Here is a 26049-nt window from a genome sequence, read left to right on the forward strand (position 1 = left end):
TTCTTTGCCTTGCTGACTCCTCATCAGCCTTGGATATTTGGCTCATCACGCCTCATCCAGGAGGCCTTCCCCAGTTTCCGTGGTCTGAGCTGCACAGCACATTGGTCTATTCCTCTCTCTTGTGCATCCCACAGTATATTGCAATTGACTAATTGCTCAGATGGCACCTCCTCTAAACTGTGAGTTCCTAAGACAGGGTGTCCTTTATCCTTGTCCTTTTATCCCAGCCCTCAGCACAATGTCAGGCATAGCAGGTGATCAATGAACACTGCAGGGATGAATGGACAGGCGTGGAAGGGGCAGTGGGAGGAGGAGCCAAGAGTACAGGAGACTAATAACGTGTTGCAGGGACTTCTCCAAGTGGCTAATCCACAGGCTGAGGATGGAGGCCTGTGCCCTGCACCTGCCAGCATGGAGTTCCAGGCTACCCCAGGGGCTCACCTGAAAGATGGGGTACTTCACATAACCGATCTCTATGCAGGTGCTGTCATTTGTCGGCTTGCTGGAGAGGAGTGCTTTGAATCTGAACAGGGACACATAAAAGGGAGATAAAAAGACACACACACACATATATCCGTGGCTTGCAAAACACTCAGCTCTCCCAATGATAGAAATACCTTGTAGCCCCCCAAACTCTGAAATATAGCAGTGATAGATCCACAGATTTCTTAACATAAGCACCCCCCCCCGCATTATACCATAATCTAATTTCAAGTTAAAACTTTAGAGTTAAAAACAGTATTTTGAACTGTTATACCTCACACTGGTGATTTGAAAAGAATAAAATGCCTTTAAAAACTCTGTGAGTCTTTCAGGGCCCAAACGCAAGGCCATCTCCTTCCCTGGACTTGGGGCTATGGCCTCACCCTCCTTGGGAGCCCCCGGAGCTCTCCAACTCCCCCCACCACAAGTTGTGCTCCACGAGGGCAGGGACTCTAGTCATTTCCATCCTTGCTGCATCTTGATAGCCTGTCCCAGTACAAACCTGAGACATCTCAGGTATTAAATCAATTTGCATATTTGTTGACTAGTTAATGGTCTCCCTATGAGTGACCTTCTGTGTTGGGTTTTCAATGCACTTTTCTGCCCATCGACTACACTATAAGCTCCTTGGGGAAGAGACACTATCAATAGAACATACTGATACTCAATACAAGGAATAAGCTAAGATATATCTTTTTTAAAAAATTAAACGTTTAATTTTGAAATTAAAGACTTACAGAAGAGTTGCAAAGATAGTGCAAAGAGTTCCTGTTTACCCTTCACCCAGTTTTCCTCAATGTTAACATCTCACATAGCCATGGAACCTTTGTCAAAACCAAGAAATTAACATCGGCAGCATATTGATCCGGTCTGTCAATGGCGTCACAACTGAGACGTATGCAAGGGAGAGAGTGTATCTTCCTTGTGCTGACAGAGCAGACATTCAGGGTGTGTATTTGGTTTTGGGAGGGGAGGCACTGGAGATGCTGGGATGCCTTCAGGAACCTAGGAAGTGCTGGTCACACACAGTCCCTTAGCAAACTTCCTGGGAGACAGCTCCATTTCTGGGTTCCCAGTGGCCTTACCCAACTCAGGCTCTCTCTGCTCACCACCCAGCGGGACTGCCTCCTCCTCAATTCAGCATCATTCTCCTCTGCCCAGCCTCACTGCTCCCTGTTTGGGTCCTCAGATAATGTACTTCTAAATTGTCAACCTAATCTCAACTCAAATTGGAAGGAGGAGAAAGGTCAGTAGCAGAGCTAGCAGGCAGGGCGAGCAATTTCCTCCTATTGCTGCTGTTGTCTGTTAACTCCAGAGTTAGGGAAAAGGAAGGTCAGGACCTGTGCATTTTGTGGCTTATGTCAAAGTCTGTTCCCTGACATTTGGAGAGTGGGCCTCTCAAGGCTGCCGTGTATGGGGTCTCAGGTTGTTCACTGCACAAGGGCACCTGGGTGAGGGAGCCAAAAATCCAATCCATGCTCTGTTCACAAAGCTCTGCCCTTGGTGCAGGGCGCTCTCTGCCCAGAGGAAAGAATGCCTCGTTCTAGGCTGTTTATGCTAGTGGCTGCCCTGTACTCTTGAATCCTTGATTTTGACAAGATAATCTGCCAGTGTCATGAAGATACCACCAAAATGGAACTTAGAAAATTAGTAACAGCAATAGTCACAGTCATAATTCAGTTGCTTTCAAAACTGATGATACATACCTTGGAGAGGCTGTAAATAACAGCACTTTGTGAGCATAAAACGGTCTTCCTTCCACCAGAAAGGTAACATCAGACATTTCTTTATTGTTAAGAAAATGAGGATCTAGAATAGGAAAGGGAAAATGGGTAGCTTTAGCAAAAAGAAGTGTGAAATTTGGGTTTCTCTTGTAGAAAGTGCACAGAAGAGCCGACAGGAAAACCATGATGATAAAATACTCATTGATGTAACCAAACAGGAGACAGAATTGATCAGAGGAACACTCAAATCACTAAAATTCAGTTTTCACAGGAAATCCTCACAGTTTATTTATGGTTCAGTAATATTACCCCATGGAAGACTCACCCATAGCCAGAGTTCAGATGACTTTCAGGTGTGAAAGGTAACATCTGCCCAGCTTGTTTCTAAGAATGTCACTCACCTGCCTTCACTCTTTCTCGAGGCTCAATGCCCTCCCTGCCTGATGGAAATGGTTTAGCAGAGCTGCCCCCTGCCGCTGTGTTCCAGGTGATCCGAAATCCAAACCCTTCTCTCCCAGGGTTGGAGGCAAATGAGCCAGTCCCCTGCCCTCACCTCCAATAACAACAAAGACAATTTAAGTAATACTGAACTCTTATGATATGTCAGGCACTGTGGAAGCTGGCAGGGACCACAGTGTCTATCCCTGTCATGCAGCTGAGGAAACTGAGGCACGTTAAGTTACAGTGACTTATTGAAGCTACTATGGGTGGAGAGGCCAGGATTTGAACTCAGGTATTCTGATTCAGTGGCCTGCATTGTTAAACACCAGGATCCTCCAATTTGTCTGTCATTGCAACCACTTAGACCTGTGGCTCCTGAAGGTGCTAGTCTGTCCTCAGATCAGCACTTCTGCCTTGTTAGGGCTATCCGCAGCACCCCCTGTCCTCCAGACCCTGCCGCTCAGCCACTGAGTCAGTCCCCACCCAGGCAAGAAGCACAGGCTCTAACCTCTGGTGGGGCTTCCTGTTAGGTCACCCACCCTCTTAGCTAACCTTTAAGATGACCTGTCTGGTAGACTAAGAGTGAAAGGATGGAAAAAGATTTACCAAGCAAACAGAAAAGAAAAACGAGCTGGAGTAGCTATTCTTATATCTGACAAAATAGACTTTAAACTAAAAACCATAAAAAGAGACAATGAGGGACACTACTTAATGATAAAAGGACTGATCCATCAAGAAGACATAACAATCATAAATATGTATGCACCCAATGTTGGAGCAGCCAGATTTATAAAACAAACTCTATTAGACCTAAAGAAGGAAATAGACACTAATACCATAATAGCAGGGGACCTGAACACCCCACTGCCAATATTAGACAGATCATCTAGGCAAAGAATCAGTAGAGAAACACAAGATCTAAACAATACTCTAGACCAATTGGAATTGGCAGATATCTACAGAACATTCCACCCAACAACCTCAGAATATTCATTCTTCTCAGCAGCACATGGATCATTCTCCAGGATAGATCACATATTAGGTCACAAATCAAGTCTCAATAAATTCAAAAAAATTGCAATTATCCCATGTATCTTCTCAGACCACAATGGATTAAAACTAGAAATTAATAACAAACGAAACTCTGGAAACTATACAAACACATGGAAATTAAACAGCATTCTACTTAATGACATATGGGTCCAAGAAGAAATCAAGCAGGAAATCAAAAAATTTCTTGAAACTAATGAAAACAATGATACATCATACCAAAACCTGTGGGATACTGCAAAAGCAGTATTGAGGGGAAAATTTATTGCATTAAACGCTCACTTCAGAAGAATGGAAAGATGGCAAGTGAACAACCTAACACTTCACCTTAAAGAACTAGAAAAACAAGAACAATCCAAACCTAAAGTTAGCAGACGGAAAGAAATCATTAAGATCAGAGCAGAACTGAATGAAATTGAAAACCAAAAAACAATACAAAAGATCAACGAATCAAAAAGTTGGTTTTTTGAAAAGATAAATAAAATTGACAAACCATTAGCATGGCTAACGAAAAAAAGAAGAGAGAAGACTCAAATAACAAAAATTAGAAATGAAAAAGGCGATATTACAACTGATTCATCTGAAATACAAGGAATCATTCGAGACTACTATAAACAACTATACGCCAACAAATTTGAAAATCTGGAGGAAATGGATAAATTTCTGGACACACACAAGCTCCCAAAACTGAACCGTGAAGACGTAGAAAATTTGAACAGACCAATAACAGTAAAGGAGATTGAAGCTGTTATCAGAAGGCTCCCAACAAAGAAAAGCCCAGGACCAGATGGATTCACAGCAGAATTTTACCAAACATTCAAACAGGAATTGACACCGATTCTTTACAAACTATTCCAAAAGATTGAAACGGACGCAAATCTCCCAAACTCATTCTATGAAGCAAATATCATCCTGATACCAAAACCAGGTAAAGATATAACCAAAAAAGAAAACTACAGGCTGATATCCTTGATGAATATAGATGCAAAAATCCTCACTAAATTACTAGCAAACAGAATACAGCAACACATACGTAAAATTATTCATCACGATCAAGTGGGATTCATCCCAGGGATGCAAGGTTGGTTCAACATACGCAAATCAATAAATGTGATACACCATATTAATAAACTCAAACACAAGGACCATATGATCATCTCTATAGATGCTGAAAAAGCATTTGATAAAGTTCAGCACTCATTCATGACAAAGACCCTCTATAAGTTAGGTATAGAGGGAAAGTATCTCAACATAATTAAAGCCATATATGCCAAACCCACAGCCAATATCATCCTGAATGGGGAAAAGCTGAAAGCTTTTCCTTTAAGAACAGGAACTAGACAAGGATGCCCACTCTCACCACTCCTATTCAACATAGTGTTGGAAGTACTAGCCAGAGCAATCAGAGAAGAGAAGGAAATAAAGGGCATTCAGATTGGAAAAGATGAAGTCAAACTGTCCCTGTTTGCAGATGACATGATCCTATATATCGAACAGCCTAAAACCTCTACAAAAAAACTGCTGGAATTGATAAATGATTTCAGCACAGTAGCAGGATACAAAATCAACACACAAAAATCAGTAGCATTTCTTTTCTCCAATAGTGAACATGCAGAAAGAGAAATCAAGAAAGCCTGCCCATTTACAATAGCCACCAAAAAAATAAAATACTTAGGAATTGAGTTAACCAAGGAGGTGAAAAATCTCTATAATGAGAACTACAAACCACTGCTGAGAGAAATCAGAGAGGATACAAGAAGATGGAAAGATATCCCATGCTCTTGGATTGGAAGAATCAACATAGTGAAAATGTCCATACTACCAAAAGTGATATACAAATTCAATGCAATCCCCATCAAAATTCCAAAGACATTTTTCTCAGAAATGGAAAAAACTATCCAGACATTTATATGGAACAATAAAAGACCACGCATAGCCAAAGCAATGCTGAGCAAAAAAAATAAAGCTGGAGGCATAACACTACCTGACTTTAAGCTATACTACAAAGCTATAATAACCAAAACAGTATGGTACTGGCATAAAAACAGACACACTGACCAATGGAATAGAATAGAGAATCCAGAAATCAACCCACACACTTACTGTCAGCTGATCTTTGACAAAGGCACCAAGCCTATTCAGTGGCGAAGGGACTGCCTCTTCAGCAAATGGTGCTGGGATAACTGGATATCCATATGCAGGAGAATGAAACTAGATCCATACCTCTCGCCGTATACTAAAATCAACTCAAAATGGATTAAGGATTTAAATATACACCCTGAAACAATAAAACTTCTTAAAGAAAACATAGGAGAAACACTTCAGGAAATAGGACTGGGCACAGACTTCATGAATATGACCCCAAAAGCATGGGCAACCAAAGGAAAAATAAACAAATGGGATTATATCAAACTCAAAAGCTTCTGCACAGCAAAAGAAACAATTAAAAGAGTTCAAAGACAACCAACAGAGTGGGAGAAAATATTTGCAAAATATATATTTGACAAAGGATTAATATCCAGAATATATAAGGAACTCAAACAACTGTACAAGAAGAAAACAAGCAACCCAATTAAAAAATGGGCAAAAGAGCTAAATAGGCATTTCTCTAAGGAAGATATACAAATGGCTAACAGACATATGAAAAAGTGCTCAACATCACTCAGCATCCGGGAAATGCAAATCAAAACCACATTGAGATACCATCTAACCCCAGTTAGGATGGCTAAAATCCAAAAGACTATGAACGATAAATGCTGGCGAGGCTGTGGAGAAAAAGGAACTCTCATACATTGTTGGTGGGACTGCAAAATGGTGCAGCCTCTATGGAAAATGGTATGGAGGTTCCTCAAACAATTGCAGATAGATCTACCATACGACCCAGCTATCCCACTGTTGGGAATATACCCAGAGGAATGGAAATCATCAAGTCGAAGGTATACCTGTTTCCCAATGTTCATCGCAGCACTCTTTACAATAGCCAAGAGTTGGAACCAGCCCAAATGCCCATCATCGGATGAGTGGATACGGAAAATGTGGTACATCTACACAATGGAATACTACTCAGCTATAAAAACGAATGAAATAATGCCATTTGCAACAACATGGATGGACCTTGAGAGAATTATATTAAGTGAAACAAGTCAGGCACAGAAAGAGAAATACCACATGTTCTTACTTATTGGTGGGAGCTAAAAATTAATATATAAATTCACACACACACACACACACACACACACACACACACACACACACACACACACACACACAAACCGGGGCGTGGAAGAAGATATAACAACTACAATTATTTGAAGTTGATACGACAAGCAAACAGAAAGGACATTGTTGGGGGGGAGGGTGGGAGGGAGGAGGGAGGGAGGTTTTGGTGATGGGGAGCAATAATCAGCCACAATGTATATCGACAAAATAAAATTAAAAAAAAAAAAAGATGACCTGTCTGGGGTGTCCACACCCAAGTTCTTGAGTCTGTGGACCCACCGCATCCCCAGCTCATGTAGAAAAAAATTCTTCCCACAAAATGCTCATGTCCAGTGCCTCTCAGTCCTGCGAACACTGCCAACCAGTTCCCCAGGCAGGGATCCAAAGGCAACAGGACGGCTTCCTCTCCTATGGTCACCCACACCCAGTCCACCACAAGCACCTTTCAGTTCTTCCCTCTACATGTTTCTTGAATCCCTCATTTCCCTCCACCCCCTCTGCCAGTACCCTTGCCTGGGCCACGCCATCTCTTTCTGGGAACCTGCAGGAGCCTCTGCTGGCCTCCCTGCCTGCACTCTGGGCCCCCCCCCCCATCTGACGGTCCACCTCACTCTGGAGTCAGCCTTCCTAAAGCCAGATCTAATCACACCCGTCCTCTGCTATATACCTTTCGATAGCTCCCCTGTGTTCCCAGGATAGAGTCCAAACTTCTTAACAAGGCCGCCTGGGACTGGGCTCTTGCTGCCTTCTCTGGCCTCTCCCTAGTCACACCCCCTGTCAAACTGTGCGTGTGCTTGAGCCACACGTGGCTGTGTCAGTTCCCTGTGGGTGCTATGTGCTCTCTCACTTCTGGACCTCTGCACTTGTGGTTCCTTCTACCAAGAACACTCTTCCAGCCCCTTCCAAACCTGGCTCACCCCTACGTGCTCTTCAAGTTTCGGCACAGACATCCTGCATCAGTAAGCCTTGCCTGATTCCCCCGGCCCTCCCCAGGCGCAGCGAGCGCCCCCTGCCGTGCTCCCACAGCGTCTGTCCTATCCCCGTTACAGCCTCATCACGCTACAGTGTATCCTCACCTTTTTTTTTTTTCAAAGATGACGGGTAAGGGGATCTCAACCCTTGACTTGGTGTTGTCAGCACCACGCTCTCCCAAGTGAGCTAACCGGCCATCCCTATACAGGGATGCGAACCTGTAGCCTTGGTGTTATCAGCACCACACTCTCCCGAGTGAGCCACGGGCCGGCCCTGTGTATCCTCACCTTTTTACTCTGCCCTTCACCTTTCTTCTGTGTCTAGCACAGAAAGGTGGTGGAAAATATGAAGAGAGTGTGCTCTGAAGCAGAAGTCTCAGCTGTGTGACCTTGGGCAAGTTATTTAACCTCTCCATGCCTCAGTTTCCCCTTCTGTAAAATGGATGGTAATATCTATTATACTCCTACATCATAGAGTAATAGTGAGGATTAAATGAATTTATGTAAAGCATTTAGCAGCATGGCTGACACATGAGTACCCCTCAATAAACATGACCATTATAGTAGATGCTCAATTAATATTTTTTAAAAGAATGAAAGAATGCCTTGCCTTGACTCTTGCTTCAGAATCTTGTTCTAGGAGCCTGCTGAGGACATCGATCCCCTTTTAGCCTGGAGGACTGTTAACAAATTGGAATTCTAATGCTTGGCCTGAAAACCAGGTGCTTTTTCATTGCTGGTGAAAGAAATCTCAGCAAATTCAGGAGGAGAAAATGTTCCCTCCTCTCCTGTAGCTACAGGAAAGCAGATTTTATGCTGTGTCTTTGCAACAGCCCTTGTAAATGTTCACTCTAATGGGGGTGACTTAGCATCCAGACGTCAGAAATTACTGCCATGTCCTGGGAATGTAACCCTCAATTTCTAACATCTATTAATTTGATTGAGCTTTGTAATTTATTGTTCTGATAATATTTTAATTAACACCTACTTTCGTTTTTTTTTGTTGTTTGGCAGCTGACTGGTAGGGGGATCTGAACCCTCGACTTTGGTGTTACAAAGCCACACTCTAACCAACTGAACCAACTGGGCAACTCAATGCCTGTTTTCTACAAGGTGGAAATATTTGTGACTTTGGTACATCCCAGTTTTCCCACATGCATGGATGTAAAGATAAACAACCATTGACTCAGCTGCTAAATTTTTCATTTTAGCAAAAAGTTGCATCTCATTTAAATCGACAAGTTATTTATGAAAGGAAATAAAATACTTTAAAATGGTTCCACGAATTTAGCCTTTTACTAACTTAAACTGGCTTACCCCTTTCAAATTAGTGGTTTTGCTAAAGGGTAGGATTTTCAGATGCTTCCATATCTCAAATGTTCCCCAATCTTTATAGGGAAAGGAATCCTTTATCTTTAATATTTTATAACTGCCCGGGCAGCGAGAAGATAGGCCTTTGCAACAGAAGGCTCAGGTTTCAGGCCTCAAAGCAGCAGGGTATTTCTTTGCTTTTTCTCTAGGCTGATCAAGCAGGCTGCAGCAGCCCCAGGATCCTCTGAATGAACCTGGTGCCTGATGGAAAGCTTTCTCATGGAAAATCTCAGAAGCTAGGACTGCAGGATGATGGAATTCCAGCTTTGGGCAGACCTGGGTTCCAGTTCCGGCTCCACTCTGTACTGATATCACAGCCATAACATGGCATGAGTCCAGTGCCTGCCTACGGGGGTGGCCAAAGATGACTTGAGATAGGATAGGTCAAGTGCATGGCTCAGTGCAAGTCTCCAGGAAGAAGAGAAAGTGACTGCTGTTACTCTCATGCTCATTTCAGAGCACCCAGCTTCCTTGGCTCAGGTGAGTCCCCCTTATGGTTTTGTGGGTGTGTGTAAGGGGGCTTTGTTCCCCTCTTCTCCTGGTTCCTTGTAGAAGAGCTTCCTTTAGGGGAATATGGCTGGCCCCTCACTGTCCCCTGCTCCTTCCTCTGCAGGGAGGAGGAGGGACTTCTCAGAGGGGAGAGTTTGGGGAAAGAGCTGCCATGCATAGCTTGACCTTCTTTCAGAATCCACCTGTGCATGGGATCAGGAGGCCTTGGGCAGTCCCCACTGTCTGTGACTGCAGGAAAAAGTCCACTTACTCGAGGGATGGGATACTGACAAGTGTCCTTGTCCACATTCCCAAAGTATATTCTCCAAGCAGTTTTATCCCACAATAAAGGAGATGTTCTGATCTCTATCGCCCTGACTCCCGTATCCATCTCCTGTTTGCCTTTGAAAACCCCCACCCTTTTTCTCTGGCACCGGCTTGCTCCCTGTCCTTAAATCACAAAGCCACAGCCCACACAGGCCTGGGCAACCACTCACCCAGGCGTGAGGTCTGTTTCCGTTTGATCTCCGTGAGCTTGGGGATGGGGTAGGGCCCATAGCAGTGCGTGAAGATGACACACAGCTGCTGGCTGATCACCTCGTTCTGCAGAAAAGAAAGAGGAGCTGCATTATTGGGGGCCATCACCATGGGAATGTGCACCCCCACCCCCAGGGGAGAGGGGCCCACAGATTTGCTGCAGGTTCCAAGAAATATTCTCTGGATGGTACATATTCACTTTGCCCTAGCAGGCCTGGGTTTTCTTGCTGTTTGTCCACTGTTTATTTCTAGTGGGTTCACCGGTGAAAGCTGAAGACATTTGTCCTTAAATTTTTCTGTCTTGCCCTAATCACTTACTATCCAGATTTACTAAGCAGATTTTTCAGCTTGTAGAATGAAAAATAAGTTTTTTACCCCAAACCCATCTTTATCAACACTCTAAAATTCTGGAAGCAGCTAATTATCCTGACATTAGCCCCAGGAAGCCCCCCTTGATCCTGTGACTGTGCTCTCTATTATCAAGACAAATGTGCCTGATTCAGCTTTCTTAGGAATCTGATTCTGGTGCTGAGGCACTTCCGGATCCGGGAGTGCTCAGCTAAATCACTTTCTCTAGAACTACAGCCACCCTTGATGGCTCAAGGACGAAGGAGTTGGTTTCTGATTGACCCTCATCCTTCACGTTTTGCCTCTTCCTACTTTGGACGCATTTCTGTTCATTAACCGACCTCCAGCTGCAGGTGCACATGAAGAAAGATAGGACCCACAGCATTTTGTTGCTTCTTATTGGGTAAAGGGAGTTAGACAGAAACATATTTACAATAGGTTAAGTATGAAAAGTAGGTTACAACATAGTTTTAACATGTCCTTTTGAAAGTAAAACTCTACAAATTTATTTGGATTGAGAGACATGCATAATAAAAGGTCTGGAATAGAGTAGTTACTTTGGGGTTAGATTATGATGGTTTCTCTTTTTATTTATATTTTGTACAACAAACAAGTATTACTTTTGTAATAAAAATAATGAATACTACTTTGGATTTTAAAAGACAGGTTTGGGACCACTAGTGATGTCAATGATTCGAGTTGTTCTTAAATGTACTTCATTGTTCTCCCAAGGCAGAAGGATACAGCTAGGCATATGAAAAGAAAATCCAAACCCTTTGATTAAGTGGACAGATCACGGAGGATAAAATGTCATCTTAGACATGATTTACAGAGGTGCTGTCAAATTGGAAGAAAAAAGGGACTCTGCTTTCAAAGAAGGTGCCTTATACCAAAGGGGGTTAAGGGCTCCTCTCACTTAACACTCACATGGCTTAATGCAGTGGTTCTCAAAGTGTGGTCCTCGGACCAGCAACATCAGCATCACCTGGGAGCTTGTTAGAAATGCAGATTCTTGGGTCTCATCTCAGATCTTCTGACTCAGAAACTGTGGAGGTGGGGACCAGGAATCTATATGTTCACAAGTTTTCTGGTGATGCTGATGCTCCCTTAAGAACCACAGGTTTCATTTATGGGAATTCTCTCTCGGATTTGACCTGGGCTGTTGGCTGAAATGTGTTTCCTCTAGCCTAAAGCCTTGCCACTCAAATGTGCTCCATAGACAAGCAGCAGCAGCATCGCCTGCGAGCCTGGGAGCAATGCACACTCTACTCCAGGCCCACTGAGCCAGAATCTGCAGGTGATTCCTATGCACATTCGTGATGGTGAAGCACGAATAATAAGGCCCCCTGGAAGATTGCATGCCCTAATCCCTGCAACCATGAGTATCATGAGATACCCCAGACCCATAAACATGTTACCTTACATGGCAAAAGGGACTTAGCAGGAGTAATTAGAATCTTAGTCCATTCGGATGGCTATAACAAAATGCCATAAACTGGGTGACTTACAGACAATAGAAATTTATTTCTCACAGTTCTGGAGGCTGGGAAGTCCAAGATCAAGGCACTGACAGATTCAGTGTCTGATGAGGACCAATTTTCTCATAAATGTCACTTTCTAGCTCTGTCCTCAATGGAGGAAGGGCCAGGCAACTCTCTGGAGTCTCTTTTATAAGGGATCCACCCTTATGACCTAGTTTCCTCTCAAAGGCCCCACTTCCTAGTATCATCACCTTGGGGGTTAAGTTTCAACACATGAGTTTTGGGGGGACACAAACATTCACACCATAGCAGTTACTGATTAATTGACCTGAAAATAGGAAGATCGTCCTGGATTATTGGTTGAGACCAGTGTAATCCCATAAGCCCTTAAAAGTAGAGTCAGAAGGGGACTTCAGAGGGGAGTGGGAGAAGAGGAAGCCAAAGCCTGAGAAGGACTTGGTGTTCTGTTGCTGGCTTGAAGATGGAGGGGCCACATGGAAAGCTTGAGAAGGATGCAGGCAGCACACTAGGAGTGGAGTGTGACCCCCAGCCAACAGCCAGCAAGGAACTGAATTCTACTCCAAACCTGAATGAGCCTGAAAGCAGTTGCTCCCCAGAGCCTCCAGAAGGGAACACGATCCTGTTGACAACTTGCTTTTGCCCTTGCGACCCTAAGCAGAGAACCCAGCTGAGCCACACTGTGCCTGGACTTCTGGCCCACAGAAACCATGAGATAATGAACAGTGCTGTCTTGAGCCGCTGAGCTGCAGTAATTTGTTACTGCAGCAACAGAAAACTAATACATCAGAAAACTAATGCAGTTCATCTAAGGTGGACTTAGTTGGACCACCTTTCATCATCTCTGTGACACCATTGTGAATGCTCGATAAGTACTTGCTGATCATAAAAAGATGAGACCTGTTATCTGCAAAAACGCTTTGTGCAAATGTTACTGGTCTCTCTCATCTGCACCAGGGTTTGTCTTGTGAGTCTTGCTGGTGAGTCAGCTCTTGCTTAATCAACTCTGAGTGAAGTAATGAAAATCCATTTCCTGGACTCTGGTGGCCCTACAGAGAGGCCTAGGCAGCCTGTAGACCCTTCTGTAAGGCTTTTTTTTTTTTTGGTGGTGGTGGTCATTTAATTCAATTCTACAGGTATTTATAAATACTTAACAATGATCTGGGGGAGGCATAACACCCCACTCCTTAAGTGAGAGTTGCTCATGCTGACTTCATTCCAAAAAGTACGATATGAAAAGTGGGGGAAAAAGTAAGATTACAGTAGAGAATACTGACAAATACGACCTCAGCCAGGTCATCACAGTCAGCATCCACAGTGGTAACTCACACTGATGGAATGTACCCTTGATAAGGTGTGATGAAAACAGCCCTTGACCTCTGTGGTCTTCCTCCCCAAAATCCATAACCCCAGACCAATCATGAGAAAAACAGCAGACATAATCCACTAGAGGGGCCATCCTACAAAATGCTTGGCCAGTACTTCTCAGACTTTCAAGGTCATTAAAAACCAGGAAAGTCATCAGAGTGTCTAGCTCAGTTGAGAGGAGCCTAAGGAGACCTGGCTACTCAATGTCATGTGGGATTCTGGATGGGATCCTGGAGCAGAAAAAGACACCAGGTAAAAATGAAGGAAATCTGAATAAAGTATGGAATTTAGCTAATACTGTATCAATGTTGGTTCATCAATCATGACAAACACGCCATACTCATATCAGCTGTTAATCATAGAGAAAAGTGGGAACTCTCTGTACTATCTTGTCAATTTTTCTCTAAATCTAAAACTTCTACAAAATAAAGTCTACTTTAAAAATCTGCCCAACAAGGAAATATGATAATTATGATCAAAGTGCTAGCAGAGAAAGGGCACAAGAGAGGGTCGAGTCTTGAAGTGGACACCAGCAGTAGCCTACATTTTATTCATTCATCCCCCAAATGTTTAGAGAATGTAAAATTCTCCCCACGAACTAAGCTACATGTCCATCTATTCATTAATTCATTCTTCAAGTATTTGTTGAGCATCTACTAAACGCCAGGTACCGGCTAGGCCCTGAGAACCGAACACTGCAAAGGAACCACGGTGTTCTGCCCAGTGTCAGCACCAAAGACGCTGCCTTTTCCAAAGCTTTCTGGTCGCTTCTTTTTCCAAGATCCCCCGTATCCTTGAACTCATAAGTGTTTGTCGAGGTGTCTGCTCTGTGCCCTCTGCAGTGCTCCTCGTCCTGGCGGTGGGGTCATTAGAGGAATTCCCTCTGGTTACCTGGCACCCGGAGTGAGTCGGGACTCCAGAAGGGCTCCTCTGGGCGTGAGAGGGTGGCCGTCCTTAGGATCACGTAACTACTGTGGTGGGCTGAGACTCTTTGGGTTAGATGGTCAGGCTGGGGCAGTGAAATGGGTCATCCTATCAGTTTGGTTAGTTCTGGACCAAAGCCTGAAGACAGCATACTTGAGGCTCACTCTGTTCTAGAAGCAGGGGCGGGGTTGTGCTGGGACAGATGCCCTGTTCTTCTCTGAGTGGCACATTTAAGCACAATGTTTTTAAGCCAAAGGCACCACCAGTCTCACATCACAGGGCAGTGGGCCAGTCTCTACATGCAGGGTCTGCCCTGGGAGGCTGGGGTGTGCTGGGGACGGGGGATTGGGGGGTCCGGTCAGGCCTGAGAATCAGCACTGGTTAGTGGTGGTCATGGGCATGCTGCTGGATGCCTGACATTCAGGTCTCTCATGGAAAGGGCTGGGTGTGTGCACGGAATGAACTTGGGTCCTCTGGACTTGGAACTGTGTGGCCACACAGAACTAAAGGGGAATGAAGCAAAACTCTTAATACCACGGTTACCGGGAGACTCTCCTGAGATGGACTCCCGTGGATTTGGGGGCTGACATCTTTCCTCACCTCCTTTGACCCTTCACCCCTCACCTAAAGAGATGCAGAAATACCTTCTGTCCTTCTGAAAGGAGCACTAGGATTAATCCCAATGCCCTTTATAGGTGGCTCAGGCTGGGCTTTTACTTGGTGGTAAAAATATGGACAAAGGGGTCAGATGGAGCTGGGTCCCAGTCCTGGCTCCTGGCTCCTGGCTCACTAGCTCTGTGACCTTGGGAAAGCTACTCAGCTTCTCTAGGCCTCATGTTCTCTTCCTAAGTGGATTAAAAACACCTGCTTAACAAGGTTGCTATGAGGGCTAAAAAATATAACATCACGATATACTATTAAGTTGAACCAAAGGTAAGTGCTGATATTTGTCCATTTTTTAAACCCCTAAAATAGCAATTTCCTATTTGAAAATAGAAAAGAAGCTAATCACTCTTCTTTTAGACTCTCAAATGTCATAAAATTAATGGCAGCTTTTAGGAAGAGAAAAAAAACCCCTCACTTCATTAAATGTACCCATCCATTTTAAAACCCACTTCAAACTGAGAAAGGCTAAAATGTGAAAAAAGCTGTGTCTCGGAAGCAAGAGAATGTGGAATTACTGTCACTTTCTGGGGACACCAACGGTAAGGTCTCTGCCTCAATCCATGCCAACAGTGAGTCACCCTTTCCAACGGCCCCTCCCTGGTGCAGCAGGCCAGGTGCCTTGTGAGCAACGAGCCCCTCCTTGCTGGAACACCTGGAGGAGGTGGAGGCGGGGGGGATTCCAGTAAGGCCAGCGCAGCCTGAGTGTGCCTCTGGGGTTGTGTGGTCACGCATCTACTTCAATACATACCTTCTCTTCATGGCAAGTGAAGCAGACTTTTTGTTTATGGTAGTAATATAGCGTTTCCTTTCTTAACAAATTTAAGGGAAAGTGAGTTGATCTAAAGAAAAAGATCAAGTAAATAAATTCCATAGACCAAATTTATCTACTTAATGCTTTCCTTAAGTAGTCCTTTTTCCAGATCTGGGAAAAATCCTGATAGCAGAATGTACACAAAAAGAAAAATCTCAACGAAAGCCTGCTCTCTCCAGCCAAAGGACCAGAGGGGGAGCCTAGCAAGGCAGAAAACTTGCAGACAACAGCTGCTCTACTCCAGCCAAATACTAGAGAAAAAATTGTGCGCCCCCCTGCCAGTGAAAGTCAAGTGGGGAGCCTAGATTTCCACCCTCGCCAGACTACAAGACACTCCCCAAATCCTGGCCAAGGTGGTGTCAGGGAAGGTCAAGTAGAGAGCCAGGACTTTTATTCCCACCAGCCAGTAGCGAGGCACCCTCTTCCTGGTGTCAGTGGAGACCACGTGGGAGCCTGACCTCCACTCCCACCCAGCAGTAATGAGGGGTCCCTCTCACTCCCTGCTGGGGTGGTTTCAGAGAAGGTCAGTGGAGGGTCAGACTTCACCACTGCCCAGTGGTACTAAGGCACCCCCACCACGGTGTCAGAGAAGACCATGTGGGAGCCAGAATACCTAACCACCCCAACAATTATGAGGAATGACACCTCAATGGAGGTGTCAACAGAAGCCGAGTGGGGAACCTGGACTTCTACCTCCACCTGGCAGTGACAAGGTGTCAGCCACCCTTCCCCTGTCAGAGCAGCATCAAAGAAAGTCAGCTAACGCAGAAGGTCTATGCCCAGGTCTGCATTGAAAACCCCTCATAATACCAAGGACCAGGAAGATCTCAAAGTGAATGAATAAAGAGATGACAAAGGATGAAAACACAAACTACAGAGTGGGAGGAAATGTTTGCAAATCACACATCCGACAAAGGGCCAGTATCTAGAATATATAAAGAACCCGTTAAATTAAACAATCAAAAAGCAAACAATTCAATTAGAACACAGGCAGAAGACATGTCACTGAAGAGAATGTACAGACGGTGAACAAGCACATGCAACTATGTCCAACATCATTAGCCATTCAGGGAAATGCGAATGCAGACCACAGTGAGACATCGCTACACACCTGTCAGAACAGCTAACACGAAAAACAGTGACAACACCAAACAGCGAGGATGAGGAGAAACTGGATCACTCAGACTTTGCTGGTGGGAATGTAAAACGATAAACTGGAAGTCAATTTGGCCATGGCTTTAAAACCGAATATACACTCACCATACAACCTACAGTTGCACTACTAGGCATCTATCCCAGAGAAATGAAGACTTATATTCACACAAAAACCTGTGCACAAATGTTTATAACGGCCTTATTCCTAATAGCCCCACACTGGAACAACTCAGATGTCGTTCAGCAGTTGAGGGCTTAAGCACACTGTGGGACATCCATACCATGGAATACTACTCAGCAATGAGAAGGAGCAAGCTACGGATACAGGTGACCTAGATGATGTTCAGAGAATTATTCTGAGTGAAAAAAAATCCAATCCCCCAAATTACATACTGTATGATTCCATTTAAGTCACATTCTTGAAATGACAAAATTAGAGAAATGGAGAGGGGTGGGGACAGGAGGGAAGTGTGTGTGGCTAATAAAAAGGCAACATGAGGGATCCTTGTGGTGATGGAAATTTTCTGCATCTTGACTGTATCATGTCAATATCTTGGTTGTGATACATATTTTACTGTAGTTTTGCAACATGTTGCCATTGGGGACAACTGAGATCCTGTGTACTCTTTACACAGGGGATCTCAGTTTCCCCCAATGAGACCCTCCGAGTAAAGGGTACACGGGATCTCTGTGTATTATTTCTTTCAACTGCATGAATCTACAATGACCTCAAAATAAAAAGTTTAGTTAAATTTAAAAAATGTATAAACCATAAGAAAAAACAACATAGATCACACCTGGCCCCTGTCTAAAACCTCCATTCATTGCATACAGAGGAAAATCCAAACTTCCCTTGGCCCTATGCAATCTGATTTTTATCTCTTGCTCTTTTTCCTATGCTCCAGCCACATTGCCCTCTTCTGGTTGCCCCAACACATGAAGCGTGTTCCTACTAAGAGCCTTAGCACCTGCAGTCCTCTCACATGGAATGCTTTTGTCCCAGGTCTCTGCATGGCTGGGAGCTTTTCCTCACTTAAGTGGCCGTTCAAATACTACCTTCTCAGGGAGACCTTCCTGACCATACTGTCTAAATTAGACCTCACCTGCCCCACACCCAGAGACTACATCATTGTCCAATTTCATTTTTTAAATAGCATTTATCATGCTCTGACTCTTGTGTTGATTTAGTTTTTTGCTGTCAGTAAGCTCCAGGAGGATAAAAAACATGTCTTGTCCCATCACCACTGTAGTGCCTGGAGCACAGTGAGCACGCATAGCTCTCTCTCTTTCTTTAAATATTATTTTATCATTTGCTTGTACATTTTTGTGGGGTACAGTGTATTGTTTCAGTATATGCATATATAACTGTCTCTTGAATGAATCAATGCCTAGAGGAATTATGTGTTGGAAGAACGAACCAGAAGCTCTTTTAAACAGATGCATTTTAAAAAATGACTGTATTATTCTATTTCTGGGGAAGTCTAGAGAAACTGAAGTCCTTTGAAGTTAAAATTTAAAAGAGCAAAAAGGCAGATCTGCAACCAGATTTCAAATACGGTATGAATGAGCACAGATCAAGGATGGGAGGAGGTTGATGTTTCTTTACAGGACAGCTGTATTTCTGTGAGTTGATCATGACGTGACTTTACTTATGATAATTTTATATTCTTATCTATTACTCTGATAAAATCAGATATTTGTTCATATGGTACAGCAGACATGACTTGAACAGGAATCCTTCAGTGGACAGAGGAGGAACAATGCTGGCCAGTGATGTATGACCACTATTATCTTGCAGTAGGAGAACGTCTTCTCAACTCTCTGAATCTCTCTGCCATCATCTGTCTCCAGTTTTCTTTTGATCACAGGAATATCATCCGTGCTTGGGGAATGCTTAACTTCACGGTACAGCTGCAGAAGTGAGTCTCTCCTTGGCCCCCGCTCCGTCAGTGTGAGTGATGTGTAATGCCACATTTCACCAGTAGGGTCCCCCTCCCCCCTGACTCACTCCCTGGTCTGGAAGGTGCCATCCATCCTTCCCGGATGGCCCCTTCCAGACAAGGAGCTGCAGTGCCCCATCTCTGGCTCCCCGACCCTTGACGATCAGTTCAGTTACCAGGGAGCAGGCTCTAGTCCACATCTCCTGGAAGAGGCCCGTTCCTTCTTCCTGTCCCCCAGCTATTGCTGTCATAGCTTTTGGTGATCTCCTGTCCCACCCTCACCATGCTGGCCTGCCCTACTCTCTCGCTGTCACTCTGGAGTACCGGTTGAGGGTTTCCCCGGACCCTGCCAGCCCACCGAACACCCGGCCCCTTGGGAGCCTAGGGCTCCCATTAGCACCATTTCATTACACTGTGAGTGAAACAGGCATTCATGGGCTGACCTGAGCACCTGAACGTTGTACTAGAATTACCTCTGCAGAAAAACTCAGTCTGATTTTCAAAGGAATGACTATAATGATGGGAGCATCACCCACTCAATAGCTGAGGGTAGTCTGTATGTTGCAGCCTGAAGATGGTCATACTCATGGAGTCAGGTTCTGAGAAATATTTCCCATCCAATGAACTGTCCTGGTTAGATGAGCTGTGGCTCCAGGTAAAATAAAGTACAGCATTAGAAGTCAGGAGAGTGGCAGCCCTTTGGGGGACAGTGGCTGAGTGGAGCACAAGGGGGACATTGGGGTGCTATTCATGTTCTATTTCTTGGTCTAGGTGCTAATTGTACAGTATTTTTACCTTGTGAATATCCATTATGCTCTATAGCCATGATCTGGGCACTTATCCGAATGTATGGCATACTTCAAAGTAAAGTTAGCTTTAAGGATCCATATATTAGGTTTACTGAATACACAGGATGCCTCAGTAAATTCTTGAATTCCCAGTATAGCCTGAAGAAAAGCTAAAAACAAAAAACCAACCAACCAACCCCCCAAATGATAGAATATCAGGTCCTGGGAACAGACCTAGCAATGTTTTTCACTAAGATGGTTTCTTAGGTAATTTCAGGCAGATGCCTTTTTATTCATGTATTGTTAAGTTGGGGCAGTGCGGGGGAGTTTGGTTTTGAAATACTTCCAGCAGGTTTCACTCTTCATGCGCTCGCTGAGGCTCATTACCTGAGGGCTGGCACACCTGCTCCCGTTTTGGGTCCCCCCCCATTGGGCTTGACACCAAACATAAATCCAGTATGCAGGGGCCCCAGAGGTGCAGGGCTAAGGATGGGCACTAATGAGAGCACCCAGGGTCAGTGCTTTGGCCCCAGGGTCAGTGCTACAACAGCAGACGGGCTGCTTTGTTGCTTCCTTCCCAAGGGGCATCCCTGTCTTCTGGAGAAGGCAGCTCCGTGTGCCCTCTTAACTCTTGATGGGCAGCGCATCAGCCCAGCCCAGCAGGGAAACCCACACTACCCTTTGGTTAGAGGCAAACTTCCCCTGAGACTCCACAGGTTCCACTGTCCTGGAGGACCCGAGTTCTGCAAAGCCTGTTCTGGGGCAAAGAGGTAAGAGGGCTGGCGCTCAAGCCCAACTGCCTGCGTTCAATTCCAGCTCTGCCACTTATCAACTGTGTGCCCTGGGCAAGTTATTCACTCTCTCTGTGCATCTGTTAAGTGGGGATAAGAAAAGTAACTCCTTCAGAAGTTGCTTGTGAGTAGTGAGTGAGTTAATCCTTAGAACAGGCTTAGATCAGTGCCTGGCATGCACTAAAATATAAAACATATATTTTGGCTTTTAGAAAAATCCTCATTTGTGTCATGAAATAGTTCGTTATAAAAGAGTTCTGAGCTCCAGTGAGTTTGGGAGATACTCAATTCCCTTTGTGAACTGGGGTATTCAAGGCTCTGCAGTAGAGAAACTGGCATAATCTGATGCTATCTATCCCCAGCCGACCTTCAACTGGTTCACAGGTTGGTATTCGCAGCTGGTTGGTGCCTGTGCTTTTCTGGAGTGTTCAATATTTTGATATCATCAATATTTTGCTGAGGGGGTGGTTTTCTATAGAACAGCCTTTGGAAAGCACTAGAAGTTCTATATCCCCTGGTTGGGCCATCTTTATGATATAGACACTTACAAAGCATGTATTATGTGTCGGGGATCATTAGAAGGACATTGGGGTATTGACTCATTTTATCCTCACAACCACCCTAAAAGGTTAGTACAGTGATTGTCCTCATTTTCAGATGGGGAACCTGAGTCAGGAGAAGTGAAGTAGCTTGACTGGGGCCATAAAGCTTGCAAGTGGCAGAGCCAGGATCTGAACCCCTGCAGTTTGGCTCCAGAGCCCATGCTCTCAACTGCTGTGCCACACTGTCCCTCATGTCCCTCTGAGAAGCCCTTGGGGTATGTGATGGTTGGTGGCACAAACTCCTCAGAGCCTCTCAGGCAGACTGGTCCTCCCTGGTGCTTCTTATGGTCACAATGCTGGGGCATCTCCCATGGCCTCCCCTTGCCTTTGGCTGTTGACCTCGGTGGCTGGCAGAGGGCCTCAAGGCCATCCATCTCTATGTTCTCCATGGAAACACACAAGGCCTTGTGGCCCACCAGCAGGGACTGTAGTGTCTATAGACTCTCCAAATGAATGACCCTAAAGAGATTTTTAAGAATTAATCTCATAATAGTTCAAAGGCTGGAGTAATGTCTGGAAGGGGTTGAGGCATTTTCCTTGCTGGGAATGTAGGAGTCAGCAGGAGTGAATCCCAAGGGGTCACAGCTAGGCTCAGCTGACCCTGTCTACATGAAGAGCCTCCTCCCAGGGCCTGGCTTTCCAGAGACCTGGCAGGGTCTGCATTCTGTTTCTCCAGGGAGCTTCTCCCATCTCCCTCCTCCTGCTTGATTCTATGTCCATATAGACCTGGTCTAGTCACAGCATCTCAGAGAAGGCCACCCTTCCTTTCCTCCCTTGAAAACTCTCACATGTCGCCTGGCCTCTAAGTGCCCAGTTTAACATTGTTTTATATAAACTGCCTTGTATGCTATTGGGGCACATGTGTTGGTAGCATCTCCCCAGCTTTAGGGCAAGTTTCTTGAGTTAGAAGATATCTAATTTGCCCACATGCCCAAGTGCCTTGGGACATAATGGGTGCTCAGCAAAACAGCTGCTCCACAAGTGACTGCACAGATCATTAGCTTTAACCAGCTGGGGAACCGTTGCCACCAGTGGCTATGACTGCAGCAGTCCTACCCGAAAGGCATATCAGGCTAAGGGACCATTCAGATCTGTGAACCTTGTTCTCTGCCAACAACTGTAACAGCCTCAAACTCCTCATACCTTGCTCGCTTTCAAGATCTCAAACATCAGGGGCAGGCCTTGGGTAATGAGCTCCTCCGTGTATTCTTCCTCCTGAATGGTCTTAAACTCCTTTAGCAAGCACTGGATGAGAGGCCTGCGGTGCTGCTGGAAGGCGATCCGCAAAGACTCCAGCCATGTGTGCAGAGTCCATGGGACACCTGGGAAGGGAAGAGGAGCCAGAGAAGGGGGGAGGGGAGGGAAGGAGAGGGGAAGGCAGAAACAACCAAAGGAGAAGGCATGTTTTTATCCAGAAGTTGGCCTTTCCCCAGGACATTACCAAATTATGACACCAAGGGACTGACGTTCAATGAATAGAACCAGTGTTGGTTTTTCCTCAAAGACTTGCAGAAGTTGAAATTAAAGGTCATAATCCCATTCCCTTAACTATGGGTGTCCATCTCTGCATGCTACGCATATTACCAGGGGCTACATTTTACAACATATGATCACTGTGTAGAATATTTGAATCATTATGCATACTACTTATGCGTATCACATACTTCTGAGTTCTAAGTTCATCGTCTCCATCCCCTCTACTTAACGGGGAGAGAGACGGCCAGGGAGAGAAAGTCTTGGCCAGGGTTAAAGACTGCATGTGCCCAAGGATCTGGGACACGTCCAAGCCCAGATGAGAGCTTAGAGCTGGTGAAACCCACTGGCGGAATCCACCATCTACCTCGCTGGCTAGGATGGATATTTACATCTGACTACGAAGACACAGGAGGAGATTGCTGCTGCTCCCCTGTGCAAAACAACATTTCCATCTGCAGGCACTTCATCAGGGCTTCCTTCTTTAATAGAAGCCTCTCCAGCATCTGATTGCTGTGATTTGCTTCTCTCCTCATGTGTGACTACACTGTATGACAAGTAGACCATTCAGAGTCTTGAGCTTCATAATCATGCAAAATAGGCTCTCAGGGCAATGAAATAAATGTCCCACGTACTAAACAGCCATGCCCAAGAGAGGCCAGTTTCCAGAAGAGCGTTACAGAGGCCTCTCATCAGCCCTCAGCCCGCTTCGATCTGCTACACCCTGTGTTTGGGGACCATTGCTAGGTCCCGCTGCACCCAGGCCCAGGCTAAAGCCACTCGACTGGTGAAGGTTAGAAGAGCCTCATTCCCTGGCTGCTCAGAGCAGATGGCTCTGGGCTAGCTCACTCAAGGAAGAGCACCCTAACTTTTCTGAGAGTGGCTTTGCCCCCTGAAGCTCAGTGGGAGGAGTCCTGCTCGGGAAGGGTGCCCTCACCCTAGTTGCTGCCCAGCTGCTGCTTCCTGGATATGGGTGCTCTCAGGCAGCGATTCTTAACCACTGGGAACCACCTGGGATGATTGTTAAATATAAAGATTTCCAGCCTTTATCCATCCAGACCCTCGACAGCAGAGCCTCTGGGTGTAGGGCCTGGCAATCTGTATTCAGACAAGCTCCCAGGTGATCTGGGTTCCTGACCCAATGTCCAGAGTTTGGGAATCAAGGACAGATGATCTGAGAATGGGTCTTCGGGGCAGGCAGGATGCTGCTATCTATGGGGACCATGTGGGTATCTTAGCCTGGAAGTGTTCCAACCAGCAAGGAGAAGCTCCCTGGGCCCCCTTGGGACATGTGTGCATGTGCGTGTGTTTGTGGGTGACCTAGAGCTGGGCAGCAGCGCCGTGCCCAGCAGGGGAGGGAGCCCAGACTGACCTATGCTCCTGATATCAATTGTGACATCCACGTAGCCATGCTCAGCGCTGTGATACATGGCCTCCCTCAGGGCCCTCAGTTTGGCCTTGCTGTTGCGGCTGGCACACAGAGGGGGCGGGGCTGTCTCTGCCAGGTCAGTCCCCTCGGCCAGAATCTCCTCCAGGGACAGGATATCACTCTTCTCCTTCTCTGGCTGAGCGAGCAGTTTGCGGAACACATTCCTGTCAATCATAAACCCAGAGAGGAAGACACTCAGAGATGGAAGTGGCTTTGCTGAGGTGGGGGCAAGGCGGGTGGCAACGGGGAGGCCACTCGGGACAGGGGAATGACAGGACCAACTCCAGGATGGCAATTTTAGAGGTCTGACCATGGGTGCTACATTTGGGGGATGGAGGAGATGGGGGAGCATGACTGGCCTTATTTCCTTGAGGGCAACTTGGAGCTGAGTTCCTCAAATACCTAGAAGTTTCTAGAACTCCACCCTTTTAACTGTTAGCCTGCACTCCCTCCACAGTGAATTTGCTTTACTTGGGATAATGTGTGATAAAATCTGATGAGGTAAGTTATGAAGGAAACTTAAAAGGGAAGTAACCAAACGTGAGGGGTTTTATTGTTTTTTAATGAATTCTTCTTTCTTCGTGACAGCTGACATAATGTACTCTGACCCAAACTGGCAGAGTGAAGTCTCTCTGTGAGGTGAAAGCTGGCTGGGAATGGACAGGACAGGCCGGTCGGAGCAGATGTGCACTGCGTGGTGTTGGCTGCTAGCAGAGAGCTGGCAGTAAAGGTCACCGGCCAGGCCTGGGGCCCGGACCACCTCACGCTGCCTCTGGGCCCCACATCCAGAGATATAATGGGTCTGGGTAGGCCTGGGAATCTGCATTTTTAACAAGCACCACTCGGGCCCTTGTGGCTTTGGCCCATCCTAGCCTACCTGTGTCCGTGGGCTGCAGCCTGGCTGAAAGAGTTCATATCACCCTGGGGGGTTGTAGAAATTCCATTCCTGTACATGGTTCCTATCAGGGGATCCGCACCACGTTCCAACAGCAAACTAACCAGCTCAAAATTTCCTGCAAGCCCAGAGAAGGGGGTTTTATAAGAGAATAAAGCAAAGATACAGTCATAGGCACATCCAGGGCCAGGGCGGTGGACATCCTTGGCCCGGGTGAGAATCGGCAGCTCTTACCGACAGCGGCTGCGAGCTGGAGCGGCGTTTCTGAGTAATTCTCCTCGCCGTGCTCCACAGAGCCTTCCACCTTGGCCCCAGCATCCAGGAGGAGCTGTGAAGGAAGAATGGCCATTGAGATGTTCAAGGGACATGCACTGTGAGTGGGTGTCAGTCAAGACTGGTGGGAACCAGTGAGGTGCCAATGCTTCTTCCCTCCCTCTGGGTCAGTGACTGCGTGCACAGGGCTGGAGGGTAATTGTGTCTCAGAGGATGAACTGAAAGCCTCTCGTATCTTCCAGAACCCCGGACTGCTCAGAGTGTGGTCCATGCACAACGTAAGTCCCACCTGGGAGCTTGTTAGAAGTGCTGACTCTCAGGCACACCCCCAGACCTACTGAATGAGACTCTGCATTGTAACAAGATGTCCAGGGGATTTATATGTACATTACAGTGTCTAGAAGCACTCAGCTAAAAGTCCTTGCCACCAGAATGTTGGGTGACCCTTCTTAGGTCGGTTGTAGCCTCAGAGGGTATTAGAGTGGTCTCTTAGAACCATAGCCTCTCAAGAATTCTGAAGGACTTTGGGGACCCCCTTGGCCAACCAGGGCAAGAATCCCTTCTAGAATACCCTAGATGGCTCTGAGGACAGTTTAGCAAGTGCTAAGTTTTCTGGCCAGGAAGATTAGTTAATAAAGCAGCAGAGTGAGCTTCCAGAAATTTTGCAACATATAATTCCAATCTGTGCATTCTCTAAGATATCAAGGCTTCTTAAAGGAGGCAAAGATTGTGTCTATGCTGGATGTCACATACAGTGAATGTGCTGTTAGCACTGCTAATGGAAAATGGAAAAAAAAAATGC

The 26049-nt window shown here is 45.7% G+C and overlaps 1 protein-coding gene across 3 annotated transcripts in view; it reads right to left on the reverse strand.

Moving 5' to 3' along the window:
- The window catches only part of ABTB3 (ankyrin repeat and BTB domain containing 3), a 301083-nt gene that overhangs the window by 11696 nt on the left and 263338 nt on the right, over window positions 1–26049 (reverse strand). For all 3 annotated transcript variants that reach the window (XM_063075203.1, XM_063075204.1, XM_063075205.1), the window contains 7 exons: window positions 25209–25302; window positions 24957–25092; window positions 24023–24243; window positions 22321–22499; window positions 10246–10351; window positions 2190–2292; window positions 442–523 (listed from right to left, as the gene is read on the reverse strand). In XM_063075203.1, the coding sequence (XP_062931273.1) occupies window positions 442–523; window positions 2190–2292; window positions 10246–10351; window positions 22321–22499; window positions 24023–24243; window positions 24957–25092; window positions 25209–25302 (921 nt within the window). The remainder of the gene's footprint in view (window positions 1–441; window positions 524–2189; window positions 2293–10245; window positions 10352–22320; window positions 22500–24022; window positions 24244–24956; window positions 25093–25208; window positions 25303–26049) is intronic.

Source organism: Cynocephalus volans, chromosome 12, assembly GCF_027409185.1.
Source record: "Cynocephalus volans isolate mCynVol1 chromosome 12, mCynVol1.pri, whole genome shotgun sequence".
Classification (NCBI taxonomy): Eukaryota; Metazoa; Chordata; class Mammalia; order Dermoptera; family Cynocephalidae; genus Cynocephalus; species Cynocephalus volans.